Here is a 15679-nt window from a genome sequence, read left to right on the forward strand (position 1 = left end):
CAAGATGACGATTACTGCAGTCTTTCGACGCGATTTACGAAATTCAGAACCCGGATGTCGCGTTCATTGGTCTATTAAAGTTTGTCAAACACACGTTCTAGAATGTTTACAGACTGCTGTCGACAGGCGATTGCGCAATTTGTGATTTAAGATTTGATTTACAAAGCATAAGCTGTGAATTAAGACTTTACAACAACTCAACCATTTACTTTCAGCATTGTTATAGTGGCTATCTTCTGAGCTCATCTTTCATAGCACTGATCAAAATGTCAACCCAATCAAACATCCCCCACAACCAGGAGCATGTAGTTTCTGTCACTCGAAAGCCAGGTCACTTGGCAGGGACCCGAGCTGATCCGGCAAAGAAGTCTCTATATGCTGCTGCAGGTGTAAAACTTGTAAACTTGACACCAGATATTGGTACCGAAATCGTTGGCTTACAAGTACGTATCGCCTTTACTTCTGGTTTAACGTCACACCGAAACATTCCATGTCTATATCTCATTCATCTAAACTTGTATACGTTTCACTGCTAGTTGAAGGATTTGAACGATCAACAGGCTGAGGACTTGGCGCTTTTAATTGCAGAGCGTGGGGTGGTCTTCTTCAGAAGCCAAGTATGACGATCTGTGCAGAACCCAAGATTAAAGAAAATTGTGACACCATTTCTTCAAATAGGACTTGTCTGTTGAAGAGCAACGTCGTCTTGGACTACGATGGGGTAAGTCCTAATGGTAGCTACTGGAGCAAGCCACATTTGCTGACTCAACAATACGAACGAACACTAGGCAAATTACATGATCGAGTTCCCGGTGTTGGACCATCAGCTGCCAACGATGTTCAAGTCATTCATGTCGACCAGAATTCAGTCCGTGCACCTGACTCTTGGCATCAGTAAGTTATTCATGACATACTAAAAGCTGATGTCACTTGAATAAGAACTGAAGACAATCGTGAATTAGGGACCACTCGGCCGACGAAGAGCCTGCGACTATTACTTTCTTGGTTATCCGAGACTTACCAGAGGATGAAGTCGGGGGTGACACTCAATGGGTATGACATGTTTCTCATGGCCATCAGAGTAGGCTATAGCTAATTGTACTACTCTCCTTGCTTAGGCTTCGCTTTATGCTGCGTATGATAAACTTTCTCCTGAATTCCGAAAGAAACTGGAAGGATTGTCAACGTTGCAAGAGGGGTCCTACTACCCACAGGATGACAGCTATGAACCGGCTCGTGGAGAGCATCCATTGATTAGAACTCACCCAGTCACTGGTTGGAGGATTCTTTACACCAATCGAGCTTGTAAGATCTCATGGACCGGGATACTTGACAAAATAACTGAATTGAATTTTTGTTGTCGATAGGGAACAAGCAAATCAAAGGTTTCTCTAAGGAGGAGTCAGATAATTTGTTGAACTTCCTTAACGAACACGTTGCAAAAGGAATTGAATTCCAGGTTAGAAAATCATGTGACCCAACGAGCTTTCTAAACATCATAAATAACCATTATAATCGATTAATAGGTTCGTTGGAAATGGAGCAAGAACTCTGTTGCTCTATGGGACAATCGAGCCACTCAACATCGAGCAACTTGGGACTATTATCCATCTAGTCGAACGTAAGCCACAGGATGCCGCTAGAAATTCTTTGCATTCATCGGCAGCTTCAAATCTGATTCTCAACCGCTTTATTTAGTGGGACTAGAGTTGTTGTAATGGGCGACCGTTCGTACTTCGATCCAAACTCCAAGTCACGAGCTGAGGCCCTAAACCTTCCAATCAATCCTTCTTGGCGTTTGGGCATCGCCAAGAGTGTTGAAGACATTAAGGGCATCAATAAACTGGGCGTCAAATTTAACAACCAGTTGAAGGGTAAATGGCAGATTCCTATTAAAGAGGACTCTAAATTGTAATGTCAAAGTCAAAGTGTGCTCAGAGAAAAGCCAGTAAAGACCAATACAAATTGAAATTCTTATCGATACGGATTTGCTTTTAGCAGTGTGTTTGCCCTATCGATATGCCTGACCTGTGAACGCGTTGTCGCCGTTGTCTCTTGTTGAAGTGCTGTTGAACTGTGACCGGTTCTAACATTGCCACCAAAGATGGAACCGATGGAACCGGTTGGGGACGTGTGGTGTTTGCTGATGTTGCTATCCGTTGCCACCGCTGCTAACTTTGTGTAATTGTTAACCTTGTTAACATTTTTCAATTGCCTTTGCGCCTGTTCATATTCTGTGCGACTGTTGCTTGTGAAGGGTGTGTAAAAGTGATCTACTGCGGCGATTGATTCGCGTGTTTTGTACTTTTGAGCACGAGAATTTTGGATGTCAAGAAACAAATGGGCTTATTACTGGCTATGCAAAGATTAGTTTTAGTTTTTTCCTTCCTCTGCTGTATTGTTTATGGTTTCAGTGACTGAATCCTTTCGATATAAAAACGTACGTATAAGTGAAAGTGCTACGTTTGTTGTCAATCAACTAACCAACTTCATCATTCAGAATTTGCTTTGCTCCCATTACTCACTCCCAGACCAAATTATTGTGAGTTTTTAAAAATCTTTCACCCTAAATCAAAACAAATTAAGAATTTCCAGATGTAAACTAAGAGATAATCCAAAAGCCAAAAGTGTCAGTTTCTTCCCCTCAGATAGGCACGACATTCCATTTGCTAGTAGTCGCCTCGCCAAATCCATCGTAATTGATCCGGTAAGACATGGGGAGGATTTGAACGATTGTGCCCCTATTGTTTGGATGAATGGCATTTGGACCATTGCAAAGAACACGGGGTTCGACTGGCAAGGTTTGATCAGTATAGGTGGGTGGTGGATGCTCATAAGGATCCTGTTCGACGGTATCGTTTCCTTTCGAGGTCAGTTGTCAGTGTGTTTCTCTGGGAAGTGGGTTTAGGCTTGCGTAAAAGATTCCTCTCAAATCACCTGTTTGCATGGTATGTGTGTCCCTTGATTTTTATGGCGACATATTTTTGTGAGTTCTCATATATCATCCTAGAACTCACAGATCATCCTAGAAGTCCGTGTAAACATGAATCAGAACAGCAGTTAGCTAAGAGCTGGAACAAGGAGCTGGAGGCCTAATACCAGATGTGAGTTGGATCTGAAGACCTCTTTGTTGTTATGGTGATCACTTGGTAATTACTTTGATCCTTTCCAGTGATGAAGCAGATATACCTTGTGACTCCTTTCTAACAAAACTAACCCAATGTGGCCTTAGCCAGTCCCAAGGCTGGTTTAGAAACACAGAGCTGGTTAGTGTTTAAGAGCACGTTGTATGTGTTTCTATGATAGGCTTTAGTGTAGATCTAGTGGTAAATTTCTAAATTATTATTGATTAAATGATTAGATTATAAGATTCATATTCATTATTCATATGATTTGACGCGTAAAATCACGAAGCAGTTATCACTCCATAATCGTATAAATAGGCTCCCAACTCCAAACCTCCAATACCACATACCACATCCTTGACGAGGAGGCACAGGAGAAACAAGCCAAAAGAGATCTTTTATATAGCCGCTTCTTATTGATGGCTGATTTCGTACCATACAACCAGCGCCCTGAATGGTCTGACATCGCTCCTAGAATTCAAGATGATGGGCCAAACCCGGTCGTGTCAATCATATACCGTCCTGAATGTAATTCCTATCAATTACTTGCGTTTCCTCTAAATTATTGGTTGTCCTCTTTGCTGTATTGAATCACTGCAGATCTCTAACATCCAAACATCAAACATCAACTTTAGATCAATCAGCAATGGACTACTTTCGAGCTGTGGCTCTTTCAGGAGAAAAGAGTCAACGTGTACTTGATTTGACCTCCTTTATTATATCGCATAATCCTGCTCACTATACCGTATGGTATGTGTTGTAAATCCACATCACATCATCATGTGTTTCCAAACAATCTGTTTTGTTTTTGCATTTGTAAAGAAGTGTCTAATCAAACCTCATTCAAATCGTATGTAGGAAGTGCAGACAAGACGTCCTGCAAGAACTCAAATCCGATCTACATCAAGAATTAGAATGGGTCACGGAATTGGTTGAATCACAACCGAAATCATATCAGATCTGGTAGATATCCACCTCTTGCATACCATTTTGTTCGCTCCCCTAAACGAACCACTCTCTTCAACAGGCATCATCGCCAAGTAATAATGGAACGTCTAAACGACACATCAACCGAAAAGGCCTTCCTAAACGACATGCTCCAAGACGATTCCAAGAACTACCATCTATGGACGTATCGTCAATGGCTGCTTACTCATTTCGGTGGTGCTCTATGGGACGATGAATTGAGTGACGTAAATGTGTTGATTGATCAAGATGTGAGGAATAATTCAGCATGGATGCATCGGTATTTCGTGCTGGTAAATCGGCCTGGTGGATTTGGTGAGAGTTTGGATGATGAGATACAGTGAGTGTCACAGCTTGATGGCCATTCTGGCACCAGATTTTCTTGTGCGTCAAGTTTGTCTTTTGACTGATTTATTTGTGTCGTGCTTGTAGGTATGTCATGACTAAGATTAAGCTGGCACCAAGGAACGAATCGCCTTGGAATTATGCAAGAGGGTATGGCTTGGAGTCTCTTTTGGGTTCTTTCTTCGTTCAGCCGTTTCTCACCCCCACTTTCACATATTGCAACCAATAAAAAGGATCATATCACACAACTCTAAGTCCTTGGACGAAATAACACCCGTGTACGATCTCGCAAAGTCGTACATAAACTCGAAAATCCCACAAGCTCTGTTATACCTATTAGATGTATACGAGCTGCAATTGGAAACGGGTGATAAGAGTGCTTTGAACTCTGCTCAAGAGGTAATGAACATTGAAACAATCTTGTTTGCTCCTTGTGTTAACATCTTTCCTACCTAGACATTGAACTTTTTAATAGAGCATGATCCTATTCGTGCCAAATACTGGAGTTATCGACATGCTGAACTTGAGAAACTACAACATTCGTAAATATTAAGATCATATTGTATATGTTTTCAATAATAATTCCTAAAAGAACAAAAGCAACAGAAATGTGGGTGTATTTCGATGAGTGAAAGCATGCTGTAGCTGATATCGGCCACTCTGAGGGAAATCATTTATTCGGAAAGTGCAAATAATGAAAGGATGGATATGGTGGAGAGGACAAAATTGTCTGGGAGACTCACTAAAAAAATACTCCGACGCGTATGGAGAACTTGAAGAGCGTCTTCAAAGTAAGTCTGCTTTTCCGATTGATGTTCAATAAGTCGAAAAATTCAATCCCAGTTGGACCCATTTTTTTGGGAACTAGGGAAAACATGTGGTTGTTTGGCGTTTGGTAAGCCTGCCTTGCAAAATGCTAGTCCTGCTGTGTGCTCCAAGACTGCGAAAAAAGCAGTCGATTCCCTTTCGATTGAATGCCAAGACTCCAACAAACACCACACACTGCTTGCTGACATCCAACTATATACCCTTTCATCTCGTGGTCCAGAAACTTGAAACGTGTCTAATGGTTTGGGAGTCGTTTTCGGAGAGGGTCGTTTGTCGATATAAAGCAAAAAAGGCGCAACACAAGGATGGCGCATGAGAACACTGTCAACACAACAAGACACAACGATACATACCACGGCTTACGATCTCGATCAGGGGTTCGGTTTCCATGACAATGTACAAGTCTCTTTATTGGCATCAATATTGAGCGAGGACACTGCTGGCAACCAACACTGTGAGACGAAAAACAGCGCTAATGAATGAGCAAATTGTTGTTAGCCAACATAGCGAGACAATACTCCTCACCAAGCACCATCTATACTGATGTTCCGCTGGAACACTCACTTTGATTGTGGATCCATCGATAACGTAGACACAGGCATAGAAGTTTCTTTAGATCGGAATCCAAGTACGATAATACCAGAGTCAGTCTCGTTCCAATGTCGATAAATTCGTATAGCCTGTGTTTGAAATACATGGACATGACTGTCTGCGAGTGTATTCGATAGCCCATCTAAACCATAAAGTCATAGGATAATGTTTGAGTGCTTCCATTCCTTCAAGAGTGATGTCTAAACAACTTCGTGGAGGTTTAGCTTCACAAATAAGCTAATAGGCTACGATGGCGAATGTACTTCACGTATTTCGGTATACACTCCTTCTACTTCGTAATGAAACGGTATCTGTGAAACTGGAGAAATCACGAAATTCGTAGACACGAAGAATCTTCTTTTTAACAATATATTTCTAAAGAAAGCAACAAAGGTGGAAGTATGTGCTTGCGAAAACTAAAAAGGGGATGCAAAATATCTGATGTGTGAGTCCCTCTTGGTTAATCATCTATTCTGCAACTGTAAATCATCAAAGAACGGATCTGTACAAGAAAGAAGAGTGTTAGAAACTTAGTAAAAACACGATCACCGACTCCGTTTGCATACGTTGAAGTGCCTTCTCGGCACTAATTCTCTTTTCCGGTTGATATTCAATAAGTCGGGAAAGTAAATCAATACCACTTGGATCTAGTTTGGGGACTAGAGCATCCAGCGGTTGTTTGGCGTATATTGGGAAGTCTGTCTTGTAATCTGGCAGTTCTGCTATTTTGGGCCATGACTAAAGACAGACACGTAAGCCGTTGTCTTATAACGGGTTTCGAGCGACTCAGATGTACCACAGAAACTGGTCATCAGCTACTTACCTTTTCATCTGGTGTTCCGAGCACCTTAAAAATTCGAAGCAGTTGATCTCGAGCAGAGCTTCCCGGAAATAATGATCGTCCTGAATAGTGAGATGCGGGTTGGTCAAAGCACAAACGGTGTAAAAGGTGTAACAAGTCATAGTCTGAAACAGAAGCTCACCCATAGCCATTTCTAACATTCAAAAAAGTTGGTGAGAAGACGAGTTGGTCGTATGCAACCGCATTGTTCTTCATGCGACACAATTTTCTTTGGGCACATCTTTTTTGTCAGCACAAGCTTACCAGCAAAAATACAACCAGCAGACCACAGATCAATGGACGTAGAGTACTGCCTCGAGCCCATGAGTACATCGGGAGCTCGATACCATAATGTGACGACTTCATGAGAGTAGCTTCGAACTGGGATTCCGAATGCTCTAGCAAGACCGAAATCTGCTAATTTTAGTTCCAGTTTCTTGTTGATTAGCAGGTTTCTAATTGGAAGCGTTGGTGTGGGTGTGGGGGAAAAAGGCTGTAGGTGCTGGTTTATGGGTCCACACAACACCATGATACATACTGTGGTTTAAGATCTCGATGCAGTACTCGATTCGCATGACAGTATTCGATTCCCTTGAGCAGTTGGTACATCAGGAGCTAGAGTAAGTATATTGTTGTTAGTCAACATTATTAGCTGGGGAAGAAAACGTTGCGGGTTGATCCGCCCATGCAGGAATACAATCAGCAGCATGCATACTTTGATTGTGGGTACATCGATATCGCCGGCATAGGTATCCAAGAACTTTTTCAGATCTGAATCCAAGTACTCGAATACCAGGGTCAGCTTCTTTTCGGTATGGATGACATCGTATAGTCTGTGGTCGATGTAGACGGGAATGAGTGCCTGCATGTATATACGATGGCCCATATAATGCATTGAGATACCTGACAATGTTTGGGTGTTTCAATTCCTTTAAAAGAGATATCTAAAGCCATAGCGGTAGATTAGACTTGTAGACCTGAGTACGATATAAGGGATAAGGCTACGACGGTCAACATACTTCACGGATAGCAGTACAAGGGACTCCTTCTTCTTCGTTATCCAACCGTATCTACCATCATTCGGATTGTGTTTTGTAAGCTTCAAATTGATGTCGAGCGACAATACACAGCAACCCACCCTTTTCAGAGCGACAATCTCTCCCAGATCCTTGTTCTGTGCTTTATATACAATTCCATATGTTCCTATTATAGTCGAAGGTAAGAGTCAATAGGGCTATCTTACATTTGAAAATTTGGGGTTTATCTTCAAGTACCTTCGCCCAGTTTCTCAATTTTCTGTAATAAGAAATGAAAATAGACTGTTAGTGCATTGACCTAGATTGCGCATGTAATCGGATTCTCATACCTGATACTTTTCCATCTTTGGCTATCTTGCAAAAAATGTGGAAGTGTTGGAACCTTAGAGACGATGGAAGATATGCCAAAAGGGATCATCAGACAACGCCGCGTCAAAAATTGAATGTTCTGTAGTCATATTCTCCTGGACGTGTCGGAGCGTGTGTTCCCACGGTCCATTCAGCCAAAAGAGCTTGAGGAGCACCATCTTACAACACATTTCACGAATTAATGGAGATAATCGACGCGTAAATTCATTCAAGCTTGATATATTTCAGATTTCAGTTGCATTACACGTGTTACTGACTGTTCAATAGTGATATTCATCTACGACTACACTAACTGATCCTGTTCACAGAGGTACGTCACCGAACCGGCAAGAGATGTCAAGTATACGCTTTAAGCACCACCTCTCTCTCACTGAGCAAGCGAATGCACAATGAGCATCCAAAACCGTAACCAGTTGTACGTGATAAACAACCGCAATCCTCTACGCAAACCACCGACACGAATATCAAAAGTGTCTTGTCCACCACCAGTGGCAGAATTACTCAACCTCGTTATGCAAACCCCTCCACAACATGCAGGCTTTCGAGTCACCAGTCGTCTGAGTGTCTGCCAATACGATGGCACCTGCAGCATCCGCAAAACTGTGGTTGCTTTTCTGCAGCTTCAGGCCATCTATAACTAGTTGAAGAGGTACTGTTTCTTGTGTCCTGAATGCGTAGGTGTGTATCGTTCTGGGGTTTCTTCTTCCTGTGTTAGGGTATCCATTCATCGCATCGTGATTATCGTCCATCTTTGGCATCAGCCTTGTCCGTTTTCTGGCCACTTTTAGATCTGTGTTTACCAGTTCTAAAGTCCCAGTATGTGACATCGACGGTGTATTGATCATTTGGTGTATCAAACCAGTTCAGAAGAGAGCCGTGTAAATCTGGTAGCCTCCAGTATATTTCCAACAATCTTCTCCCTTCTTTGCCAATTCCAGATTTGCCCTCGGATCCATAACATTAAACAAATCATGAACCACATTCAATAAAACAAGTTTGTAACTCCGGTATCAACATATGACGTTCTCTACTGAGTGCAACCTCGAGCTGAACTCTAATTCTCCACTACCAGCAGACCGATAATAATTTGTCTCTCTTGAGCAAAGACATTGTCACCAAGATTCTGGCAAATGGTGCTTTTGAATCTTGATCATGTCATCGTCGTGCTGACTCTAATCGATTTCTCGCTTTTCGATACTGACCCCGTTACCATCATTAGGAGAGCTGGTGCCAAGGCGGAATACATATTAGGTTGCATCCCATGATGTAGCAGACCCGAATCAGTTAGTTGTTGGAGAGTGCATGACACCTCACTAGTCTTTGACGTCAGGCACATGTTAATACCAAGAGTCCAGTATTTCAGTATTGCTACTTTCACATCCTCCCAATACTAGTCCACTTTCAAGCAACGAATGCGTCCACTCGGCACCGGAGGTCCGCTGGCAGCAAATGGACAATTTGAAAGCACCACAGCAAATCTAGCAAACCGACGAGACTTGATTGAAATCGTCAAAGAACATCCATCGTGGTGGCAAACAATCTGTGGATGAAGGAATGGTTTGAGTGTTTACACATGACTGCTGCGAGTTTTGGTTACTTTGCGATAAACATCCGCGACAATTATGTTATTCAGCTTTCATGTGGAATTAAAACTTATACTGTACTTACCGGTGATCCAGCTCTGCTCTCTTTTGTCTACTCACTCCTTGTCAGCTTCGAAAAAAACACGAAGTTCACGGATAGTTCTCGATAGGTTGTTGAAGGCGTCTGAATTGGAAGTATCGTAATCATAGATCTGTGCAAAATCTATATTTTTGAGGTATCTCACATCCACTTAATTCACGTTTGTTGAAGTACAACTTTGTGAAGAGCAACTGGGTTGAAGTTCAAGAGCACAACGCCTCAAGGCATATGGGCTTGATACAGTAGGCATTTGCATAGCAAATGACGCGTCAATCATGTCTCTTTCGCAATGTGTCGTCGCTGTCTTTGGGTTGTCTTAAGTAATCAGGTGACTGGATTCTCTCCTTGCCGCAAATCGCAACAACTCTTTAAAACACACTCCAAAGAGAGGGACGAGGGAGGGAATCCTTTTGAAATTTACTGTACCGTGGGCCATCCAATGGTTGACCTTGGGATGGAGGCTTGCCATCAACTGGATCTGGTTTGAATGCAAGACTAGAGATGGCTCCACATCTTGACAATTTTGTCAAGAACAAGATAATTTGCCCTATGAGTAGAGTCGCTGGTTTGGGCATATCATTCTTAACGGTTGAAACACACTGGGATAGAGGGTCTGTCTCTATGATGGTGCTCCGTGTCGTGAAATATCGCGCATGCCTTAATCCTTGCTTTGATGAAGATTTCGCATCAGAGAAGTAAAGGAGCGTACTGGATGACGTTATGGTATGTCATGGCTATAGGCAGAGGATCTTATCATTCTCGTATTCACAACGCACCTGAATTTATATGTTTCTCTGCATTTACACTCTTTATCCGTCTGTCTCATAGGCTAGTTCCTGGTGGCGTTTTTAGCTAGATATGTTGTCTTCGTAGAGGGTCTGTCTGACATATGCAGGTGATTATATTCTTGCTTCTCCTGTATTATCATGCCTTTATCTCCTCGAAAATGTCAACATCAGTGAGGTGGTGAATCGAGAGATGAATGAAGTGGGAGGAAAGGATGGGATGACTTTATGGGCCTAGGACTATGAAAGAAATCAGAGAAGGGTTCCCATGTGGCCCATTTCGCCATTCTCGTTGAACTCGTCAGGTTCGTTGTTATGCTCGAGCACCTTGACATCTTTCTTATAGACTACTTGATTACAGACTAATTGATTTGAGATGTAAGTGCCCGATAGCCGCACTGCTTGTTGCACTACCACTCACAGATCTTTCTATCATCACCATCAAGTCTAATCATACTTCTTCTTGGACCCTGGATTGATTTGCTGAGGAACTAGAAGAAAGCAGCTTTCTCGTGATTTGATCAATGATCCCTTGGATCAAATATTGGACACTTTGCACTCTCAATCATGACCCACTTTACAATGGATCTCATCAGCGTAGTTCATTGTTGTAATTTTAAATGATAGCACATCTCATTCATATTAGTATTGAAATCAAGCAACGATTCTAAGCGTGTTTGGTTCTGAAGCAAAGTCAAGGCGGGAAGGGAAGTGTTTTATGCACCACAAAACGAGAAGGAGACATTCACTCTTCAAATCCAATGTATATAAGATTCATTACACGTGCTACTGACTATTCAATGGACTAGCATCCATTTGCTGTTTAAAAAAACTACACTAACTGCTACTGTTCACAAAACCACAAACACCAAACCGGCTCAAGATACCAAGTATACATGTTAAAAGAACCACTCTCTGTCTCGGCGCAAATGAATGCACAACTAAAAGACCACTAGTAAATACTACACAATCCCAACCCAATCCCTTAACACCCAACAGGGAGATCAAACGCCTCATGACCACCACTGCGAGCTGATTTACCCAGGCCCCTGGTCGCGAAGCCCTTCCACAATACACAAGCATTAGCTCCACCAGTCATTTGATTATCAGCCAACAAGATGGCATCACGAGCATCCACAAAACTGGGATTACAGTTCTGTAACTTGAGTCCATCTATGACTAGTTGGAGTGCTAATACGTTGCCACTTAATGGCTTCTTTGGTGGCGGATGTGTTGGGTATCGTTCTTGCGGTTTCTTCTTATGGTTGGTAGCCGATTCGTCATCGTCGTCGTGGTTATCCTCCTTGTCGTCCTTGTGGCTACGTTTAGAGATGTGTTGACCAGTTCTAAAGTCCAAGTAGGTATCATCGTCGGTGCTTTGATCGTTCAATGGAGTATCAAACCAGTTCGAGTCAAAGCCGTGTACATCTAGTAAGCTCCAGTATACTTCAAATAAGATTTCAGCCCACACTTCACCCTTTTGGTGAACACCTGCGGACGAACAAAGATTGTTAATTTGCAGTCGAAGCATTAAAAAGAGATGTAGTAAAAACACGGATGGGAGCACACTCACCCCAATAACCAGGCTTCTGAATATAACCATAGGTAGACGGATTGGTAGATTTGGATGTTGAATACTTAAATTTACGAATACCACTACCTCCGTTGGCATAACTACCCATATCGAAATCATCGTTTCGAGTAGTATCAGGAGTCATACGAAGTACTGTAGCAATAAAATCACCCCATCCTTCTCCCATTCCACCAGATTCTCCAAATCCTAGACATCCAGAGTTGGCGGGACCACCTAAAATAAGTTTGAGTATATGTGATTTAGTGCACTTGTACATGAAGTCAAACAAAAAACGTTGCTATCAAAGCCTCAATTCACCAGTCAAACGAATAGTCATTCCATGAGAATATTCGTGTACAATAATGCCACCTTCGAGGTCACCATCACGGTTTGGATGTGTGATATCCCAAACATACATTCGCATACGACCACGTTGACCATCCGGTGGTGTTGCGAAATTGGCATTGTTGTATCCACTTCCATCTTGAGCATTGGCAACTACAGCATCTATAGAAAGCGAAAGGAAGAAAAGGGTCAGAATTTATATAAATGCATTTTGGTAGGGCACTTTTTTCTTCCTGATCAAACTCAAATCCCAAATCCAACGTACCACTACCACGACCACCTCTCCCGAAATTCTCCTCCTGAAAGTTCCCAGACTTCTCATCAAAACCATATACATAAAACAGATCATGCAGAGCATTGACCCAATAAAACAAGTTGGTAACAGCGGTATCAATATAATGTGAAGGCTCTCTACCCAAGTCCAGCTTGTAATTAAACTCTAAATTCCCACCCCCATCAGGCCTATAATTATTCTCCCAATTATTTCTTCCCTCCAGATTCTCCTGAGCAAAGACATTATTACCCAAAGTCTTGGTGAATCGTTTGTTTTGGTCTTGATCGTGCCATCCTAGTGGCGACGCCAATTGATTTGCTGGGTTTTGCACACTGACTCTCTCACCGTCATTAGGAGAGTTGGTGCCAAGAGGGAAGACATTGTAGGATGCATCAGACACCCAATCAATTAGTGAGATTACAGATCCAGATTCAGTGTCGATGTGAGCGTGATACCAAGAGTCAACCATTTCCACTTCCAGATCCCATACTAGTTTGAGAGTACCTTCAGATGTTTGAATGTACTTAAGGCGAGCTGGGATGTCTGATACAGCCAGTTGTGGAGCCTTGATTATAGTATGTGGTTTGGCTTGGGTATCGTCATTAGTACCATCGTCGTCATTAGAGGTAGCAGCCTTTGCATGCTTCTTCTTCCTGTATTTCTTACTGGTGCCAGCACTACGTTTCTCTACATAACTACTATCCACCGCAACTTCAACAACCTCATCCACATCCACTTCCAAAAAGCGAGCTAAAGCCATGACAGCATCAGAAGCACTAGATCCAGGATTTGTTGTCACTCGTTCAGACTCGACAGATTTCAATTTAATAGCCTTATCCGACTGCACCGTTAAAAAGCCCGTAACCTCCTCGTCATCAGCTGTATCCGAAGTGTAAAAGGAGGAGCCAAAAGAGATAACACGTCCATCACGATCAATATTTACATTAGCTACACCATTAACGATTTCTAGATCTCCCTGCAATTGTTGCAAATAGACATGGGTGACTCCCGTATGCGACGAGACATGCGACGAGGTTACAGATATGGAGTCGAGAGATACACCTAGTCGTTCTGAGGCATATAGTTTGGCTATATCGACAGGATTGGTAGATTTATCGGGTATATTTATGTTTGCGAGGTTCCTTTGGAATGGAAGGAACGATTGCAAAAGTGGTGTTTGAGCATTATGAAACAATCCATGCTCATGTAGTTGGGGTACGGTAGGTGCGAAACTTGCACGGCGGTGAGCATTACGTCCAGTATTGGATGGAGTTGTTAGAGCAGCCGTGGATCCCAACAAAAGCAGAGTCAGGAGATGTTGTTTCATCTCAGCGCTGTGGCTGACTGGATCGATAAAGAAAGTGTAGTGGTGTTAGTACTAACGTTGTAGTCGAAATCACTTGTTGAGTACAGTACCTATATGTTCTTCCTTTTTCCGATAAGTGAGTCAGATATTAAAAAGTCGAGCTTCAGAGATGCCTTGTGATCGAGGTCAAAAGTTACGCAATTCGCGACTACTTGGAACGTGTGAATTCACGTGTTAGAATGGCGCCGAACACCAATATAGAGCATTTCAACTACAATTTCAAGTGCTTAAACACGTAGAACAAACTTGGAACTGTCTCTCCGTCCGTTTGCGACCAAACATGTAAAAAGCCTCTTGTTGAGAAAGTTGATATGGCACAGTCAGCAAGTAGCACGTTAAAGCGTGTCGAACGTTCTTCTAAATAGGCCTCCATGTTCAGCATGTCGCCCAAGATACGTTCGTTGGCCCTCCAAGCTTCAAGCTTTCAAAATCTATGTTAGAAATTGCATCAAGCAGACGGAGCCATCCCATAATCAGACCCGGAAGGACGACAGCACTAAGACGTTTACACTGTCGGTTAACAGGCATAATGTGCTTTTGAACGTCGTTTGGTTCCGTTTGGTTCAAGTAAGCAATCTTTTCCAAACATCTTGGTCGCAAATGGATTAAACGCAGCAAAAGACACGTAAGCTAACATCGCTTTCGCATAGGCTCATCGCATTTGCAGACGAATCAATCGCTTTTACTCAAAGAATTCACCGACCGTCTCGTGTTTTTCTTGACATTTCCCTTGACCTGAATTGAGATGGTTGAAAATTTTACAACGGTGGCAAGCACCCGTCTTGGGATTCTGTCAATTGGTAAGCTTATCTACGTCGCAGAGGGCACGTCTCTAGTTGGCATCAGCTCTCCTTGGAATGATATGTTAGGTGCCGTTCCACGACATGTCAAGTGCTGCTTGTTGATGTCACTCAATTTTTCTTATAGGAGGCCCTTCAAAACAAGCCTTCTACATCCCATCAAACACATTCCAGGCAATTCCGGTCCGACCATTCGAGTATAAAACGTACCTATCTTGCACAACTCACAACGAGCAAATCTATTGCATCTCGGACAATGTACTCACACTCTTCAGATTCGATGCCACAAGTCTTCAACTAGTACCTCAAGCACCGTTGAATCGAGACCCCATACCTAATTACGGAAACGTGCAAATGTTTTCAGCAGGATCTGGAATGTACTTGTATGGAGGGATGGATCCACCGCTATTGTCCAACCTTGATGTTCAGACTGGTCAAATCAGAACGTTGATGCCACTGAATATGCTGTCGCAGCGTGTTGGATTTAGCGTTGCTGCTATCAATTCGCAAGAGGTGACAAGTCAAACCCACCTGGACCTCCCTAGACACGGGTTTTCTTCCTCACAACCATTCTCGTGGTAAACATCAAACACTGACTCATCACACAATCGCTCCTATAGGTTCTCGTCATGTACGGCCAATACGATGAAGGAGGATATCCAATTCCCAACAATGATGCAATCTACAAGTTCAGCCTCACGAGCAACTCGTTTACACCAGTGGCAACAACAGGCAATGCACCGCCACCAGG

The 15679-nt window shown here is 42.6% G+C and overlaps 4 protein-coding genes across 4 annotated transcripts; 2 read left to right on the forward strand and 2 right to left on the reverse strand.

The window, feature by feature from the left end:
- Window positions 1–266: 266 nt before the first annotated feature.
- Window positions 267–1915, forward strand: SmJEL517_g03326 (uncharacterized protein; the record flags this gene model as incomplete). The annotated part of the gene is made up of 9 exons (XM_031169254.1): window positions 267–443; window positions 537–617; window positions 679–721; window positions 789–894; window positions 963–1053; window positions 1119–1305; window positions 1368–1459; window positions 1527–1621; window positions 1699–1915. 9 exons carry the CDS (start codon window positions 267–269, stop codon window positions 1913–1915), a joined length of 1089 nt encoding a protein of 362 aa, XP_031024717.1.
- Window positions 1916–3771: 1856 nt separating this feature from the next.
- On the forward strand, window positions 3772–4982 carry SmJEL517_g03327 (uncharacterized protein; the record flags this gene model as incomplete). Its single annotated transcript, XM_031169255.1, has 6 exons — window positions 3772–3875; window positions 3984–4088; window positions 4153–4431; window positions 4524–4586; window positions 4670–4835; window positions 4893–4982. The coding sequence occupies 6 exons, from the start codon at window positions 3772–3774 to the stop codon at window positions 4980–4982; spliced, it is 807 nt and encodes a 268-aa protein (XP_031024716.1).
- Window positions 4983–6319: 1337 nt separating this feature from the next.
- On the reverse strand, window positions 6320–8077 carry SmJEL517_g03328 (uncharacterized protein; the record flags this gene model as incomplete). Its single annotated transcript, XM_031169256.1, has 12 exons — window positions 6320–6357; window positions 6422–6593; window positions 6679–6758; window positions 6839–6850; window positions 6961–7151; window positions 7235–7311; window positions 7412–7529; window positions 7600–7640; window positions 7716–7766; window positions 7835–7899; window positions 7971–7992; window positions 8063–8077. 12 exons carry the CDS (start codon window positions 8075–8077, stop codon window positions 6320–6322), a joined length of 882 nt encoding a protein of 293 aa, XP_031024711.1.
- Window positions 8078–11555: 3478 nt separating this feature from the next.
- SmJEL517_g03329 (uncharacterized protein) lies at window positions 11556–14089 on the reverse strand (the record flags this gene model as incomplete). The annotated part of the gene is made up of 4 exons (XM_031169257.1): window positions 11556–12061; window positions 12144–12377; window positions 12462–12650; window positions 12754–14089. The coding sequence occupies 4 exons, from the start codon at window positions 14087–14089 to the stop codon at window positions 11556–11558; spliced, it is 2265 nt and encodes a 754-aa protein (XP_031024710.1).
- Between the last annotated feature and the right edge of the window lie 1590 nt (window positions 14090–15679).

This window comes from Synchytrium microbalum (genome assembly GCF_006535985.1).
Source record: "Synchytrium microbalum strain JEL517 chromosome Unknown SmJEL517_scf0017, whole genome shotgun sequence".
NCBI lineage: Eukaryota > Fungi > Chytridiomycota > Chytridiomycetes > Synchytriales > Synchytriaceae > Synchytrium > Synchytrium microbalum.